The 18,987-nt window shown below is 38.4% G+C and overlaps 2 protein-coding genes and 1 long non-coding RNA gene across 3 annotated transcripts; 2 read left to right on the top strand and 1 right to left on the bottom strand.

Moving 5' to 3' along the window:
- The first annotated feature begins 730 nt into the window (after window positions 1-730).
- LOC306822921 lies at window positions 731-2,646 on the top strand. The gene is made up of 2 exons (XR_013778969.1): window positions 731-1,950; window positions 2,086-2,646. It is a non-coding gene; the product is annotated as an uncharacterized lncRNA (long non-coding RNA).
- A 969-nt stretch (window positions 2,647-3,615) lies between these two features.
- Window positions 3,616-5,669, top strand: rplp2 (ribosomal protein, large P2). The gene is made up of 5 exons (XM_079342085.1): window positions 3,616-3,728; window positions 4,898-5,021; window positions 5,108-5,156; window positions 5,231-5,326; window positions 5,541-5,669. Exons 2-5 carry the CDS (start codon window positions 4,899-4,901, stop codon window positions 5,615-5,617), a joined length of 345 nt encoding a protein of 114 aa, XP_079198211.1. The 5' UTR covers window positions 3,616-3,728; window position 4,898; the 3' UTR covers window positions 5,618-5,669.
- Window positions 5,670-8,610: 2,941 nt separating this feature from the next.
- On the bottom strand, window positions 8,611-13,166 carry LOC306822665 (uncharacterized protein). Its single transcript, XM_079341814.1, has 6 exons — window positions 12,814-13,166; window positions 11,205-11,812; window positions 10,975-11,085; window positions 10,629-10,690; window positions 9,565-9,825; window positions 8,611-9,212 (listed from the first exon to the last, which is right to left on the bottom strand). Exons 2-6 carry the CDS (start codon window positions 11,800-11,802, stop codon window positions 9,174-9,176), a joined length of 1,071 nt encoding a protein of 356 aa, XP_079197940.1. The 5' UTR covers window positions 11,803-11,812; window positions 12,814-13,166; the 3' UTR covers window positions 8,611-9,173.
- Window positions 13,167-18,987: the final 5,821 nt, after the last annotated feature.

Genomic DNA, 18,987 nt, shown 5'->3' with positions numbered 1-18,987 from the left:
AGCCTGCATTATTTAGTTTTAACTTAATGCTTCATTAATTGATTCATATTGAATTTTATTATAAGCATGTCAAAGTGAAGTTATAAATTGTTCAACGATTTGTTGGTTAATTCACCAAGATAAAGATAAAAAAAAAGCTTCTTCATTCAATGTACAGTTTATATTTCACCTTTACAACCATTTAGAATTTTTTAAAAAAAAAGTGCATTTCTGGTCATTGGATTAGTCAAAGAGCTTTGCACTACATGAAACATTCACACATTTAAACACATCCATCCACTGATGGAAGAGGTGGTTAACCTGTCAATCAAAGTCCTTCTAACTAAGTAATCAACACAAGCTGCATGATGAGGGTTGCTAATAAGAACTGTTGATAACTGACAAACTCCTCATTTTAAAGATTTATTTTTGTTGTAGAAATATGACAGTAGATAGAGTCCACGATTGGAAAGAGAGAAAGTGGGGAAAGGAACCACGGGTTGGATTCGAGTCCTGGTTGGTTGGCCCCTCTGGAGAACTAAGCCTCTGTTCATGGGACGCATGAATGAACTTCTTGGCTCCTCCTCATTATGAACTATGATCTATTCAACATTTCATGAGACATAAAAAAATATAAAGGTCTATGTAAGTAGGCTGGAATTTAAAACATATTGTGTAACTAAAAAAAAGCCTGTATACAGGTAAAGAAAATTGCTCTTTAAATGAGGAACATTGATAAATGCTATGTAACAAGGAAGTTCCCATCAAAGCACCCATTTGCGAATAATTTGCATGTGGTTCTATATGTTTGGATTTTTTGGAACCCAGGTGCTTACCATTCCAGGAACTATGTTTGATAACATGGACATATAAAAGACCACATGAATGTATGAATTATGATGCTTCTCACGTTACCCTCAAGATTCCTTAGTTTTGTCAGTGCTCTAGGTTCTTAACTTGGACGTGGAGTAGATTTGTATTTGTGCTTGTCACTATTCATGTGAAATGTTAATAACAGGATGCCCCTACTCACCCATATACAGGGCTAATGACCACTTTAAACACCCATTCACTCCAGTGATGGGGGAAAAAAAACAAGTGCATATTGGATGTTCATGTTAACCAAACCATAAGAGTCAAAGTAGGACGATTTATTCACTTAGATCAATAGATTGTTCTGGGTTTTTATGTTTCCACGAAATCCATTCAACCTACTGCACAGAGAAGTGAGAAGACGTTTCCTGGAATGCAAATTAACAATGCAGTTACTGAACCAGATGTAACAAACAACATCCAAGCTAAGCAGCCATTACTCTTTTATCACGGGATGCAGGCCCTTTCTTCAGTTAATTCAGCTGTTTTAAGCCGTATTTCACAAGCTGCAGAGAGGCTCATAAGCATTTTAGGAAATTACACACAGGGCATTACAGCACACTGCAGTGATTTATTCCAACTCTAAAGCAGCACATGTTCTGCTTTGTCATCACTTTGACTTCTGCATGGTTTCTCTCCATGCCAAATTACCTCCACTCAGAGAAATAGATACACAAGAAGAAAAAAAAGTGTCTTATACGGCTCATGGTTTTCATTAGATATGTAGATTATGTTTTCTCGTGTGCAGAGATGCTCATTTAGCTCCGATTTTTGTACATTTACCTGTCAGGTATGCTGCAACATGGCCCCTCTCTGTAAGGCTCTGTCCCTCCCCAACTAAAGAATTTACCATCTGTCACCTTAATCCTTGTTGAGGGATTTGAAACTGCTGAGCGTGGTCTAATCCTTAGCCCTCATCTTGTGAGATACTCAATATCCATCGTGGCATTTACAGCCTTTGCACTACACGCTCCTTTGGCTGGTGGTTGGCTTACTGCTGAAAAAGGTACCAGCATGGTGTAATTGAAGAGACAAACGCCCAAGAATCTACATTGTATGTGTACATCCTATTTTCATCCTGGTCTCATCTTCTTTGAGGTAAGGACCCTTTAACTTCAAGTCAAATCAGCAGACTTCAGGAAGCCTCGTATGAGACCTTCTTTGTACTTCTTCAACTTTTCATCATTTAAATGTTTTCTTAAATGCTAAAAAAACAAAAAAAAATATTTACAGCCTCCAACCACATTTCAAAATGTCTGACACGGACCAAACGCAGGGTGGCCCGGACCAGGGGTCTCCAGAAGACGACATGGATGAGAACGAAAAGGCCTTGATACACCTCAGTAAAATAATTGAGGCTCGCCGCGCGCTGCCTTGGGAGCAGTGGACAGTCAGGGAAAAAGTGAACTATTACGTGGACCGCCTCTTTCTCGGGATTCTGGTCATTTTTATTCTGATGTTACTGGGAGAGTTTGGCTATAAAATGTGGTATGTGACAAACGTGAAGATGATCACAGAGTTTGTGTCAGATTCGTTTGTCTTCCTGTTTGACTGGCTCTTCACCCAGGCCAAACAGGAGGAACTGGCTGAATTGTAGCTTGTTATGATACAGTTTATTATGTTTCATTTCAGTGTTCTCTTGTTTGAGGCACTTATGAAACAACGAATGTCCATGGAACAGTCAACAAATTAATTATAACGTAAGCGATGCAATAATAACAGGTGGAAATAAATGCACTCATATCATTGTTCTGTTAAGGCATTATGATTAAAATGTGTTGCATCATCCTCTGATCAATGTGCTTCTTTTGTACATGTTAAGCATGTTCAGGTCAGAATAATAAAACAGCAGAATGCATTGTAGAAAGTCATTTTTTAACTGGTTGAAAGACAACAAGACGCAAAATATTTAATCTTGACTTTTTCAGTTTTTGGGGAGGAATAGTTTTAAGAAGTGAAATTGATCAAGTTAAAGTCTCTCATCTGGTTGTTTTGCTATCCTTAGGCAGGAGTGGATTACTGCAGGGCTCTGGGGGGCCCTAAACCAGAGTTTCTGTGCAAAGTTGCTGTTACTTTTAATGTACTGTAGTCGTAGGCCTGAGTAATTGATGTTAATAGCAGGGTCCAAAAAGTCCTACCAAAAATACTAAAGGGATAGCCTGAATATAACCCTATTTATCATCATGGGCCCCTCAATGATAGGGGCAGAAATAAAGAAAAGCAAGAGATACACAGCTGCAATAGTAGCCCATCTCTGTCTAGACTAGAGAACATTGTAAGGGGCCCCTCACTACTGGAAAAATGTGCAACTGCACAATGTTAGATATAGTCAGTTTCATAGAATCAGTGATCTTTTTTGTAGATTATATTATCATGGGGAAAAATGTATTTAATTCTGCAAGGTGTCCTTGTTAAATACGGCCTTCTTTGCAATTTAATACAAAAAAAAATTACAAGAAAAAACATGAGCAAAGACTTTATTGATATTTAAAATTAAAAACACGAGAGGAGGAGGAGAATAAGTAGGCGAAAAGATAGCCTAATTTCAAATAGGCCTCATGTTTTAATATAAGCCTCAAGATAAATAATTAAGATGAAAAATTCAAAATTGAACAAAAAAAAACAAAACTTGCACAGTTATCTTAATGTTGTGCTTCTTAAAAAAAAGCCGACAATGAATACATAAATTAATTAGGTTAAAGAAATTATTTTGATTATCTTTCTTTTCTGGTGAGTGAAAAGCCTTCGTACACGTCAGTCATCGTGTGGACCAATCACATCGAAGCATTCCACTCTTCTAACACTTCCGGCACAACCTCTTTCTCTCTTCCGGATTTCATAGCGTGACCGACGTTTCGTGTCTCTTAAGACTTAAAGTAAGTAAAATTTAGGTTATTAAAAAGGTTGATGTCTTATATTGAGTGTTTGGCCTTGTGTTAAAGAGACCTATAAGTGAGCAGTTGCATTTTATTACTGTAATTACGTGTTGTTGATGATAAAGTAAAACCTCCTGTATCATAAATGGAGGACAGCTGTCGGAAAACGAGGCGCCATGCTTTGTCCATAAGCTCAGACGACACAGTCATATAAGTAGCAGGCTGTTTCACTGTTGAGTTAGTTTTATTTCAACACAAACCACTGATAAACAAACTGTACACTGAAGCATTTATGTTTTTATTTACTCGTCCAGACGAGGACGGTGTACCAAGCATATATCACTGATATATAATCACTTAATTTAAAATAATGAAAATCCAAAACATTGTCTGGTAAAAAGGTTTCCTATGATTCACACCTGTTTCTCTTTTCAGTATTTCCTTCATACACAAACATAGTCGTTATATGATGGTTGTAAAAATAGACCTGTCAGCTGTGACACCATGTAGTGCTGCCTCCTAGTGGTGATTATGAGCACAGTGACACAGTGAGATAATAAATATTAGGCTGGAAAGATGTTTAAGAAAATGTGTTTGAGGTTATTACAAGCTGATTAGCTGAACATGATATTTTCTACCTGGATATTGTTGTTTTTTTGTTTGTTTTTAAAGTCAACTTGAGCTTGGTAAATTAAGTTGCACATTTATTGTTGTGTGTGCATTTTAGAAATCAGATCCTTCAGAAATGAAGCAGGACGATATCTGACTATTGAGTAAATAACTAGTGATGTGAGGAATTTGTTAAAAGAAAACCATGTATTAATCAATTCATTATTTGGTCAGTCAAAGTGGCCCTTCAAAATGTACTAAGACCCACATTGACCTCCAGCCAGCTGTACAGAGATAAGCATACTAAACATTTGATTTGAGAATACATGACAGGACAGAAGCAGCAATTCCTCTTCAGCTTCATTAAGATGAGAATGACATCAAAAAGCAGTGAATGTTTTTCCATCTTCTCATCAGTAACCAGAGTAGTTTGTTTTCATGAAGATCAAATAAATGAAATTAAAATTAAGCAAATAAATCCCTTTAATAAACAAACACAGTGTCAATTTGTTTTGCTGAAATTGTTCAACTGTATTTTTCTGCCCGTCCTTTTACTTCAGAATGCGTTACGTGGCCGCTTACCTCCTGGCTGTGCTCGGTGGAAACGCCAGCCCCTCTGCAAAGGACATCAAGGCCATCTTGGGCAGCGTGGGAATCGAGGCCGATGACGAACGCTTAAACAAGGTATGTCATTAACAAACAGTATGTTGTACAATAACGAGCATGCTAACTGCTCTGTGGCTTCAGTTACATGGTGCATCTCTCTGCAGGTCATAAGTGAGCTCAATGGGAAGGACATCAATGAAGTCATGAACTCAGGTAAGTAAACGTGCGCTGAAGATTCTGTAACTTACGGACTACTGCTGTAAATTCACCTTTTACTTTTTCCGCAGGCCTTTCCAAGTTAGCCTCCGTACCAGCAGGTGGTGCTGTGGCGGCTCCTGCCGCTGCTGCTGGGGCCGCTGGAGCTGGGGCTGCACCTGCTGCTGGTAAGTGTACATCTCTCGTTGTTCACCAAAGTTTATAGTTGCACTTTCAGTTTCTGTTGGATGGTTGAAGTTTAAAATCTTTGTTGTTGTCTCAAATCTACAGTTCCATTTGGCAGTGATCAATCGAAGTTGTCTTTTTTCAATATCAGTGCTGCTCAGTGTTCAGATGGAGAGCTGTGTTGTCTGACTGTTGTCCATTTTGTCTCGTTTACAGTGGAAGAGAAAAAGGAGGAGAAGAAGGAGGAATCAGAAGAGTCGGACGAGGATATGGGCTTCGGACTCTTTGATTAATCTGCCTTCTCTGTGCTCAAAAAGCAATAAAAATGTAAAAGGTTTACACACATCACATTGTCCTTGTGCATTTTTTTTGAGATTGGTTTAAAATGGCTCTCATTATGATTGTTCAAAAGCTTACTATTCCCAAAGACTGCTACTTACTGTCTTTTGATGATGAATAGTGCCTTTGTTTTTTTGCCTGCTAAAAATAGACCGGACTGGGAAACCTGTCATTATTAAGCAGTCCAGACCCTGCGTGTGGTCAGTCTGTCCTGCTGTTGGCCAGATAACTGAGACCACATAATAGATGTGGCTTAAAGGGACAAGTAATGAGTCGGCTGAAAGAACGGTTCACAGCGCAACCACATTGAAAACAAATGAAGAACCTACTTTATCACAGTTTAAAAAAGTTGTTTTAAATGGCAAATAATGTTTCAAAGTCATGTTCCCTTTATTTGTTCACAGTATTGTCTGAGATCATTTAAACCTTTATGACGTACAATATTCATCAAGGTTTCTATGATCGGTTATTTCTGCATTTGTGAAACAAACAATCTGACATCCCAGGTTTCTTCTGGTCAAATAGCCTTCGTAAATCGACCATTACTAATAACCTGAACAACAACAGGCAGAGCTGTCACTCTGATTCCTTTGATGAGCCAAGCCTCGTCCATTGAAAACGTCTGATGCGGCACTTTTCTGGTTTGCAGCCAGGAATCTGACTACGTGTTCTATTGATTAAATTGTCACCTGTCCAATCACAACATATTTATACATCTCTGAAAACATGACACATGATTTAGTCACTGAATATGTCAAAGCTGTTCAGTAATGTTTGCAGGAAATCTAAGCTGAACTTTTCCATGATCGGCTTCCTGTGTCTTGTTATTCTTTCCCCTGATGGTCACATGAATTGAGTATGTCATTTAGAGTTCAATAGATGTCACTTTGATTATGTGAAAGAAACAAAAACTAAGGATTTTAAAGTAGTACAAAATATACAGAATACACACAACCAAAGAGTCTGCCCCACTTTTCAATCAACCAATCAGAGATCCATTGAGATTGATGCTCACCCTATGTGCTCACCTGCAGCTGCTAAGTCCATTATCAGTCAGGGAAGGGTTCAGTGATGATGAAGCACAATCAATAAGTCTTAGATATAAAAAGTGGGTTTCATCATCTGTCATCATACCATCCTATAATAGATAACCATGAAAAGTCACAAAACATGATTGTTTCAACAGATATCACAGGTCAAAAAATATATTATATCAAAATGGGATTCATCATACATTGTTTGAGGACGTGGTGGGAGGCGATTGTCTGCTGTAAGTTTCCTGTCTGCAGGGGAACCTGTTCTCCAGGTGAGAGTCATATCTGACTACTTCCTGTTATGTAATTGACCTGGCTGTCATTCATCGTTTGCTGGAAACTGATTGTAAATGCAGTAAACAAACTAAAACAATGTTAAATGTGCAGCAAACATTTATATTCCAAGGAGAAAAAAAAATTGCAGGCTAACAGATTGTTTTTTGTTTTTTTTTATTCAAGATGAATAGGTTTGGATTTTTCACAATAAAAAGAAAGGCGCCGACAGATACAGAATACTTTCATTTCATGCTCTTAGTTACTATCAAAAATGATCTGGACAGAAACTTGAGGTGAGATAATGTTACATACTGTACATTTAAACTCAAATATATCATGTATTGGTTTCCAACCATTATTTGAAGAAACTTACTTTGAGTCTTCAACCCCAGAATAGAAGGTGCTTAAGGGCCTCGTCCTGTGCTCACCTCTCCGTCACATGTGCACACCGGACAACTTTATAGGATTCAACACTGCTCGTAAAACCTGTCCTTTAACTTATCCGAGCCGCATCTTACAATTTAACTCATTGCAGAAGCCACCTTTGTTCTTAACAGCGTCTTTTAGTGTTGTTCCATCAGGTGATCGAGAGGGCTGTAAATGCAGCGTTGAGAGTAAATGTACCACTGGTCCTTCTTCATGCACATAGCGTTCAGCAGATCAAACCACACTCTGCATGTGGTTGCAGGTTATTGCCATGACTTGTTAACGCTGGCCTTGCAGGAATGCACTTTTAGAAAAAGCAGAGGTGCGGCAGCACAATATGTCACTCATCACAGGACATGCTTCACAACCAAAAATATCTTTTAAATATATATCCTTTTTAGGCCTTTTCATACAAAACTCCACACATTTCCCCAAAATGTTCAAGGGGAGCTGTATGTCTTAACACTTACAGACAGTCATCATCCCAAGTTTACCCAGACTTTTTCCTGGCATCCCACAGAGCAAACTTTCCACCTGAAGTTGGGGTGTAGGACAAATTTACAATAAGCGAGTTGGAGGGATAACGTTGTGTATTTCCTGAAGCTACTTTATAATCTTTTCTACTCCCCTGTAAGTTTCTGTTACATTTACACAGCAAAGATTGTCATCATCGCTCAAACTCTGTTGCCCATACGCCATCTTGGTTCATCTTCTTTGTCGTGTGCTGCCACATGAGACATCTTCTCCTTTGTGAATTATGCAACTCAGGAAAATTGCATGGGCAGACAGTCCTTAAATTTACTCTAAATATCCAAGTGTTTGTTAAAACGGCTTCTTTGACCATTTGAATGCTTCTTCATCGTCGTTCGGCTCAAGCAGCTTTTTATTGTCATTTTTCTGCCCTGTTACAGTTTCTACTTCTTTGTCTTCCTGACCTGGGATTGTGAGAGCGCTGAACACTGAATTGAAGGATTAGCCTAGATAATTTAGTCTATTATAATTCACCTTTAACAGACGTGGGTGACTGATTGGATAACCTGGTGAGGTGTTTTTTAGTTTCTCATTTTTTTAATGTAGCGTGGCCTGTTTCAGCACGCCTTCATTTTTCTTTGCTTTCAACTACTGGTAATTTAGGGAGAGGTTGGTTTTTGATTTACAAAGAAAGTAGGACAGTGACGAATGGTTACATAATAATGAATAGAAATTTGAGCTTTAAATTAAATATGTTTTATTACAGTTTCATTTATGAATGCCAGCATTCAAATTAACATAGTAATCATGTCACAGTAAGTTGAGCTTTTAATAAATAAGCTTTCTTTTATTCTTATAAACATACAAAACTATACAGTGAGTAGGTTACATTGATTCTTTACAAATCAATGCACAGAAATGTTGGAAATTAAGTGCATTTGAAAATAAACCCAGCATCTTATTTATAGTGTCATTTGCAGAACCAGCTACCTTTGAGTCTGAAATATTGCCCCATGTTTTTAAGAGTTTGCCTTCTTTTAAAACTGATCGTCCATGTGAGCACACAGCCAACTGGATCTTCAGCAAACCTCCTGTGGCTGCTGAGTCACTGAAGTCGCTCGCTTTGTCAACGATTTGTGTCACACCAGCTTCAAACTTGTGTTATGTATCCCACCTTCCTCTCTGAGAAATGGGGAAGGAATGTTTGCAACACTTCCTTAACCACATCGGTGGTGCTGAGTATTGTTAGAGTGAGTCTCTCACTTATTTTTATGTTGCTTTAGTTTTTCTGCAGGGCTGCAGTTCAGTCGTCACTGTCAGACCATGGATGATCTGTGCATGCCTGAAAAAGACAAAAACAGAGTTTTAAACCAAAGTTCACTGTGTGCCCTTTCTTTTCTTTGTGACTGTACTGCACATATAACGCTGATATATAGATAGATAGATAGATAGATAGATAGATAGATAGATAGATAGATAGATAGATAGATAGATAGATAGATAGATAGATACTTTATTTATCCCGAGGGAAATTCAAGGCATCCAGTAGCAGTATACAGACAGGCAGGACACAAGACATTAGTTACAATACACACCCGCTGTCCCCCCCCCCCCCCCCCCCCTCTGTATACAGTAATCCCCCAAACAAGGGGAACAACTCCAAAAATAACATTCAAACTGTCTCTGGTTCTTACCTGTTGATATTCAAATCGGTCCTGTAGATAACGGTTCCCGAGGCCTGTAATGTGGCCCACGTTCTGTTTGGAGAGTCCAGCTACCCTGGCTGTGAAGTCCAGCGTGAAGGCCAGCTTGACCAGCTCAGGTGCTGTGGGTAACACAGTGGGAGGATCGAGGGTAGGCGATGCCTCTTTTGTCACGTAAGTGTCAACTAACTCCTCGAAGGCGCGATATGACATCCCCTGGAAGAAGTTGCTCAGTGTGGGGTTATCCCTCATCTGCAGGAGATAAGGAGAGGACGGACGTCAGTAAATACAGAGTACTTTGACCCATGTGTGAGCTCACGACTATGAGGAAACAGCTGCCTGCAAAATCTATTTTGAATGATGTCGCAGGTCATTTCGTAAAGACAATTTCAAACTAGGTTTCATCTGTTGGCGTTTCATTTTGCAACCTTCCACAATCCAACATTTTGGAGTTCTTCACAATTGTTTTTCTTACTTTGTGATTCATAAAATGTGGAAAATTGTTAATTTGTCTGACTAAAAGTACAAAGAAATGTCTACTTACAACTCACATAACCAAGTAAACAAGTTCATCCTCACATTGAGGAAACCGTAACCATTGGGGTTTTAACATGTAGTAACAATTTGTATTAACCAATCACTGCAGCCATCTATCATCTAACAGTAGTTTAACAGCCCATAATGCCAATCATTGATGTGAAATGTTGTGTTTGAATAGCAGGCCACATGACTCTCTCCTCCTTAAACCTTTAGCTCTCTTGCTCTTATTACACGTTCACTGTTATAATCCCCATTCAACAGGATCCCAGCCGTGTCAAAGGTTAGCTTCTCTTTTTGACGATAGCATGAGTCATGGAGTTTGAACTCTTTATGATCTTGTTTTTTTATGACTCATTCATTTGCTTTTGCTTTCTTTTAAAGCCCCTGATGGCCGAGAAATCTGACCCTAATCCAACGACGCAACATTTGAATAACTAGACCCTGTCTACATTACCTACACAAATGATTATGTACATATTAACAAATGATTAAATACTCCACAGACTTTTACCCACCTTATCGTCGATGGCGTCACCATGCTGCTTTGTGAGAGCAATGATCCGGTTGATTAATTCCTCTGAGATAAAAACAAGAGCATAAGGAAGTGCAATCAATAAACAGAACAACGCGTGATACTCAGTATCAGCCAGTTTCACTGACCCAGTTATGAAACTAGAGAACACATTAATCAAATGTGTGAGATGAATAATGCAGGAAAAAATAAATTAGCTAAAAATATGCTGTTTGTTTCTTACTGTGCGTCAAACGTGTTGGTTAGTGTTATCACATACAGTAGCTATCTATTGAATTAAACTCTTCTCAGCTTGTATACTGGCTCAATGAAGAGAAACACTCTCTCACCATTAGAGAGCGGTTGCACTTCCTCTGTCTTTTGCACCTCGTGAACAATTTTTTCCAGTTCCTCTGAAAACTTCTCGTAGTAGGCCAACGTGGGTTCCACACTGACGGCATCTGTAGAGGAAAAATCCAATCTTTTTCAATGCTCTTCTTCTAAACATGGCATACAGGAAAAGTGTTAACGACCACCTAGCTACATGTTGATTTTCATTTGTGCTCAATCTTAAGCTTACCTTGAACTCGGGTGATTTCGGCAGGGTTCACATCTTTCCCAGGTTTGTTGTGTTTGGATAGCGATATCCGCCTCCTGGAGAATCTTCTTCGTAGACTTTTTTTCTTTAAAGTTTTTCTTCTCTGGACAGTGACTGGGGTTGTAGGCAGGCACTGTGTCAGGACATCAGGGGTTTCTCCGGCTTTAGAGGCCTCAGTGATTTTTGATGTGGAGTCCTGCTCTTCGTCTTCGCTACTCTTCCCAGAAAAAAAACTAAGTAAATTTTTCCAGAAGGATGGCTTTTTGGTCTTTTTGTTGGATTTCTCTGGTTCTTCAGGTAATGTCTCAGGCTGATCCAAGAGATCATCAACTCCAGAAAACTCATCAAGTCCCTCATTGTTTAATTCAAGCAAATTAAAGGAAGGGTCACTAGAATGTCGCCTAAGCTTTTTTGGCATTGTCACCCATTTTTCTTTCCTCGCACCCTTCACAATCCCGAGGTTCCCGTCGTTCAGGCTGAGGCTGCGCTTCACATACACCTCCAACAGACGAATTGTGTCCTTGTGAGGGACATAAATCAACTGGGCATTGTTGTTTGTTGTTTGTTTTTGTGTCTCCATTGTTGATCAACTGCGAAAAAACAGAAAACATCATCACACATACAGTAGATCATACTGTAGGAATGTTGTGCATGATGCTTGTTTTTCAGTCAGATAATACTTGTACTCAAACTAGTCTTATTTTGAAAAAGAAAAGAAAAGAAAAAAAAGTCTTCTTTTTCAAGCTAACATGCCAATAATGTGTTGTCCCAGGTTATAAATATTATGCGATAATAAACAGCAAATCTTCAGGGTTGCAAATCAAACAAGCAATTTAAAGAGGTCTATATTAATTTTAAGAAAATAAAAATCACAGAACATAGGGGCTGCAACCATTAATTAATTTTTAGATTAATGTTTCTATGATTAGTCCAGAACTAGTTTGGTTTTTTTTTTTTTTTTTTTTTTTTTTGTCTTCTTGTGTCTCTGCAAACCCACACATACTTTCAACAACCCAACCTGACAGTTTACTGCCAAACCATTTAACAAGCATTTAATGTTTTCAAGATAGCCATGATTGCAAACTGCAATATTCAATTCAACAATGCCTGCACCTCTTCTGAAAAAAGTCTGCAAATGATTCCATAAGAAATCCATAAACTTGACATTTACATTCCCTTTCTGTTCACATCGTTTAATCTCACAGTGTAACAGTGAACATCTCACTCCACTGTCCCTCTGAGCTCATGTTGACTTATTCAAACACGTTTGTCTAAGCAACGAAGATACTGAGTTTATCACAGCAGACAATAGAAACCAGGAAGCTGAAAACATCACAACTACTTGTAGGCTTATTTCCTATTACTTTGACTAATCCATCAATCCTTTAGCTGGGGTCTACACACGAGGAAATAAGTTACTTTTTAAATGCTAAAATGGTTATTACAAGAAGTACTGCATTATGTAATGCTGAAGCATAAGACGTTACAAAACAAGAAAAAAAAAGAAAAAAAACAGTTTCAAAACGAAATGTATAGCTTTCAATATCTGGTGAAAATGAAATGCTGCATGGTAACTGCACAGGTGACTGACCTGTAGTCGGTTGTCGACAAAGAAGAAGTGTTGAACTTGCAGCAGATATTCGCGCTTGCCTTCAGTCTTGTTTGTGAAAGTGTCTGACTCTCAGCAGCTCTGCTTTTCAAAGCTGTCTCTCTCCCCGTGACGCTCCAGGTGAGTCTACCTGCGTATATTTATCTCCCATATACGGACATGGAGCCCGCCCACCTGAGCCCTCCGTCATCTCAAGTTCAAGGTAAAGGGCGGAGGAGAGGAAAAATGTGTTTCCAGGCAGCTCCGCCTGGGGAAGGTTAGGCTGCGCGCTCGCCTCGTTTCTGATAAGGCGTTTGGCTGAGTTGAAGGGGAAGTAAAAGCAACAGGCTACTTTAAAAAAAAGAGAAAAAAACAGGCCATTTCCTCCCCAGAACTTCTTTAAGCAGAAATGAATTGAAATGAATCTGAATTTAGGCACGGTCACATAATACATTAATCTCCGATTTAATAAAAAGATATAGGCTGGCCAACCACAGTGTTAATCCTGATTGCAAAGTTAAAAAAAGTACAAGCATAAAAAATATAGTCCTACTTAAAATGAAAACGAAATACATTGGCATACATTGTGCTTAATAGCCTATTTAGAAATAAATAGGCCGATATAACCCCAGCTGCAGGTATGGATCTAAAATTCATTTAAAGTTGCTGTTGAGTGCAATCCGAGTTAATGAATCATCAAGTAAGCCTACAAGTTGACATTGTTGAATTGTGTTTTAAAGACAAGAGAAATCGGTTTCTTGAATCGGAGAAGAAATTGAAAAAAATATATAATATTAGCTTCTTTAATGTATATAGTTGTATGTACTGTATGTATATTCTTTGATAGGGACAGCTACAATATACATAGACAAACTGAAACACAATGCATGTATCACATAGTGTTTAAAGTGAATGCTGTTTGCAACACCTGTCCTTATAAGGAGTGGAGCAGAAGAGTTAAGTATAGGCCAGCACAAAAAAGACACATACCTGTCTAACACTGCATCAGTTACATTCCACAACAGAAGAGCAAATCAAAACACACAATGTGCTGTATACTCAACATTTTATTTCTTGGGTTGCTTCATGAATACATCTGATCAATTTTAGAAATAATGAAAGCAGCATTGGAAGAAGTGTATAGAGATTGAACTCTAACACGTTAAACATCTTACACACTCTGCAGAATGATTTTCTTTCGTTTGTTGGTGCTTTTAGAGATTTTTGTCCAACCATGTTTTATGTGTCAAGGAAAGAGACGGAGTGGAACAGTACAAAGGAAATTTGTCCCTCCTTGTTTCTTTCTGCATTTAATGTATTTCCTTCATTTTGTCTGTCAAAGCAAAAAAAAAAAAAAAAAAAAGTGTAAAATGAGGCAGGATGACATTTGACAAATGCAATATTCAACCTGCAATAAAAAATTGAAAACATGAATATACCGCACACTTTTCAGGCCAATGCATGCTCAGGTAAAGTTGTATTCTTCACATGTTTGGAGCCTGAATCGAACTTGAAGTCACTTCTAGTTTTGCAAATAAATGATTTGTTCTCAAACAATCTCTCATTTGTGTTTGCAATTAATTTTTTCATTTTAGCCATTATGTTCCTATTAAAACAAATCTCCAAATCACTGTACACAAATTGTCCTTGTTTTCTTTAAACAGATGTGTAGTAAAAGGAATCAAAAAAAGCAGCAAATTGTCCCTTTAGAGCATTTGGAAGCAGATCGATCGAAGCAGATTTTCATCATGTTTTGAGGTTTTATTCAGATAGTTGAACATCCCTTTGCTGTCAATAAGCTATTTGTTTCGTCTCTATGTTATAATTACAGTAACAAAAACAGAATAATTTCTTTCCTTGAGTTGCTATGATATCCTTGACATGTTTTATGCCTCAAAGACAAACCTTGAATACAGTACGTGTATCCTGAACTGTACTTTGTTTTAATCAGAATATGAATTAGTCAAATTAACACATCAACAAGCGTAGTAAATGTGGTGATTATTCACCCCCAGCAATGTAACAGTAACATAATGATCTATGATGACATCACCCTGGATTTCCCCATGCTGCGTAAACAATGTTTGTCCTTCCAGCAAACAGTCACGTATGACCTGGGATCAGCCTCATGGAGCTGCTGTCAGACTTATCAGGAGGTTATCATGATCAGAGTGAAACTATATTCATGTGGATACGTGGTCTGTTTTCTTCCAACTGCTCTGATGACTGTATCTCTTATCTAATTTGTCCGCTGAAAACACGAGGCAGGTTCCTGAAACTGAAAGCAACTGATACTGGGAATGAAGGGAGGTGCTGGTGTAACTGGTTTTAAAGTAGACAAAGCAGCTTTTTGTTGTCGTTGTCGCGCATTATCTGCAAAGTCAACTTCAGACCATATTTGATCATTGACAGCCTCTAGTGAAATCTTACCCCTAATTGGCCGCACATGTCGATACTTGTATTGCTGATACATATAAGGGGAAATTCATGTTGTAAAATGACTTTGAATTGTCTTGTGTTGTAATTGAGACACTCATGGTCAAACCTCTCACTTGTTTTAGCTTAGTGAAATGACAATATGTTCATGATTGTCATAGAATCCAATGTCTTTCAGACCAATCTATGCAGTATACACATTGACACAAATGCAAATAAGTCACTGGAAATCTGTAGTGTAGTACCAAAAACAGCCACAAGGTGTCAGGCTGAACGCCTTCTCCTTAAAGTCTCCGAGTCATAACAAACACAATCCTTTCCACATTAGGTAGGGTTGTTGTACAGCCTTATTTCCTCATAAATTGGGACAATGTGTAAGACATAAACAATAACAGAAAATGATGATTTGAAAATATTACAACTCCATATTTAATTAATTTAACACAAAGTAAACATTTCAGATACTGAAACTGAGAAATGTCCATGATCTTTAAAACTCTGATGCCAGCTCCTAATTTCTGTCTATTATTGTATAAAACATGAGATTGATTGATCAAACAAAATATCCCGCTTAAAATCGGGAACTCAATTTTAATGATTATTCTAGCAAGTACGGCATTTGTTGTTAGTTTTAGCTTCTTGAAAGGGTCTTTTAGTCATTATGTAAGAAGAAGTCTTTCTGTCTGTCGGGTGGATGAAATAAGCAACTTGAGGTCGTCACGTGAGGGACATGTGGGACACTTTGATGAGTATTTTTCACAACAGTCTGATGTCTTGTAGACTAAATTAAGAATCGATTAATCTAAGAACTAGTCAAGACATTTAGTGCTGTCGAAGATAATTGTGTTTCAAAGCCCCATTAATGAGTTATTTGTCATGTGGTACTTTGTCTACGTATGTGTGCAGGACTTGAACATGTAAAGATGTTTTCAGGTTGCAGTGTTGCTTCTTGCACCAACATGAATATCTTTTCTGCTCATGCCTCATTATTTAATTTACAAAATGGCACAACAGCAACCTGTACAGAAACGGTAAGAATATATATTTTTAAATTAAAAACAATAACAATCTAGTTTATTACCAAATACTGAAAGCCACCTGAATTCATCTGTCTTTATTCTGGAGGCTTTTTCTTTCACCTTGCAAGTAATCTCTGTGTTATCGTCGGACAAATAAAGTGTGTGTACTGATCAGATTCATCTAATGTCCTACAACTGGATGCTGCTTAATGCGTCTTTAAATAGTCGTTTTGAACATAATGTGAGGAGCAGCCTGTGGTCAGTTACCTGCAGCGCGTCGTCTGCTGTCTGATCTCAGTGATACCTCAGGTCACCTTCTTCATTTTTCATGGGCGTTAAGCAGGACAAATGCGTGACTCACGTTTCGTCCCACAAAGTCTGGTCATTGACCTCCAGGGCTGACGCACTTCAACAGAGCGGTTTACACGTCGTAAATCATATTCTCCCTGAATGATTACTTGCACTGTCTGTCAAGGGACTCAGCTCTCCAACATAAAAATGACCGATTGGGAAATTGAAAATAAGGCACGGCTGAACTGAAGAAAACAGAAGCAGATGGATATTGAAGAATATGGCATATAAAACATAATTGCATTTAGTGCATTTAAGGAACTTTTAATGTTTTATTATATACAGCAATATTGATTACATTGGTGGGTCTGATTTATTGAGAGTTGGACATCATAAACAATCCTTTGATTCACTGTGAATTATTGAAGTAGTCCATAATGCAACATGAATGATTGTAGAGACTGTATAGGAACCACCTTCTTTTTTCACAAATTGCCAGTTAAGATTACGGGACTGTCTCTGGTTATAATTTAACAGAGTTTCAAGTAAACATTTGGTAAATGGACTTCAGTTTGTGTAGGGCTTTTCTAGTCTTAAGACTACTCAAAAGCGGCCATCAGTATTAGCTAATCCCATTCGTACGCCACCGACGAAGCAACGGGACCCACTTGGGGTGAATGTCTTTCCACAGGGATGTGGATGCAGGAGCTGGGGATCGAACCCCCAGTTGAAAGACGACTGACTGAGACACAGAAGCCCAAACATGTGATTGTGTGACATATTTTAATATTTCATGGCAACCCCAGAAAAAAAAAAAACAGCGTCTCAACCATGCAGACATTATTAGCTTGTTAAAATTGTTCAACCTGAAATGTTGTGATAAAACATGTCTGAACTAGTTTTCTGTCACTAAACTATCTTTCTTTGAATAATCTGTGTTTATAATAAAGTGTTTTGGTTGTCGTCTCCGTTCACAGCTACACAGATCCTTTCTGTTACTTTTCTAAGACAACTGGATGCTGTAATTTTCTCCAGTAGGAGTGTACACTTTTGGGACTGTTTTAGTTGTGATAGTTTACAGCAGCAGGGCAGTGAGTTGTAAGAACCCTAAAAAAAAGTGGCTGTGAAATGAAAGACAGTGTCAAACAAATGCAGCAACGTGCCTAATTGTTACATTTTCCTAAGCTTTATTTTATAAGAAGAGATGCTAAGCCTTACATCAACATTTAGCACAAGCAAATAGGTCTGAAACCTCTAAGTTCCTTTTTACACTTTCTTCTGTGGTTAGCTTTAAAGATGCAGGAATGATATTGATTCAATATTAACCAATTATACCAATGATGTGGTTACATGAAAGTCACCGCTTATATTTCTTGTTTTTTTTTTTTTTTTTACATCTGCAGGATGTCGATTGAAACTGAAAATGATAAAAGAAGGATTTTTCTGAACATGCCTCTTCTGGAGGAGTGTTTTAACACACTGTGTCAGGATGCCTGATCCTCTGTCACCCCCTGTGAGAATAAGAGTGACTCCACCTGTCTGTCCTTCATCCTCTCCAGAGCTGAGTGAGCAGATGGAGGACCTTACAAGCTTAGCTAAACGCCTGCCAAACTATGAAGCCCATTTCTCACTATGCAACCAATCCCTGAGAAGATCTATCGCTTTTTCGATTAACCCTGTAGTCAATCATAAAGCTGTAAAAAGTAATACAAAAGACATATTTGAATATCCTAGGCCAGCAAAGTCAGAGCACAGGATCAATGACTCAACTGTCGGTGAGCACAGCTGAACTTCAATCAATACTAAACTCATGAGGATTGCTTTGTTAATCAATGTTACACCTGCTGTGATCCAAAGCTGCACCTTGTTCGCGCTTTGATCAGAACTGTAACTCAAGGTCACTGCAGCGCTGAACCAGTCTGATGCAACCGTGCAGTCAGAAGAGTTTCCCTCAGTGGAAGAAACAGGAGACTTTAGAGGGATTTAATACAAACACAAGCTGCCAACTTCCAAGTGACTTTGCCCTCTGGAGAGGGTGAGCTCCGGTGCACAGGCTTCTGTCTACTGCTTATAAAGTGCCTGCTGGCAACAACAGTAACCCAATCCAATGATATGAGCACCACTGTCTCTGCTCTCACGTGAGATTTGTCCATCGTTTTCCTGAAAGGAGTGAGACACAGCTTGTCACTGAGTTGAACAGTAGAGGGAAGAACAGAGTCAATGCAAAGATATTGTATTTTTGGATCCATTAATATATACTAAACAGTCTGCTGTGTTACCGTGATCAAACCATCTGTTGGTCTCTGAATATCTTAGGGGTGATTCTCTATCAAAGGCTGGATGGATGTGATCTCTTGGTGGAACACCCGATGAATTATAGATGACAGCCTCACATTGGCTTCGACCTTGCAGGAGCCACCTGTCTGTTATG

The sequence above is a fragment of the Symphodus melops genome (assembly GCF_947650265.1).
Source record: "Symphodus melops genome assembly, chromosome: 4".
Classification (NCBI taxonomy): Eukaryota; Metazoa; Chordata; class Actinopteri; order Labriformes; family Labridae; genus Symphodus; species Symphodus melops.
This window is presented reverse-complemented; position numbering and strand designations above follow the sequence as displayed.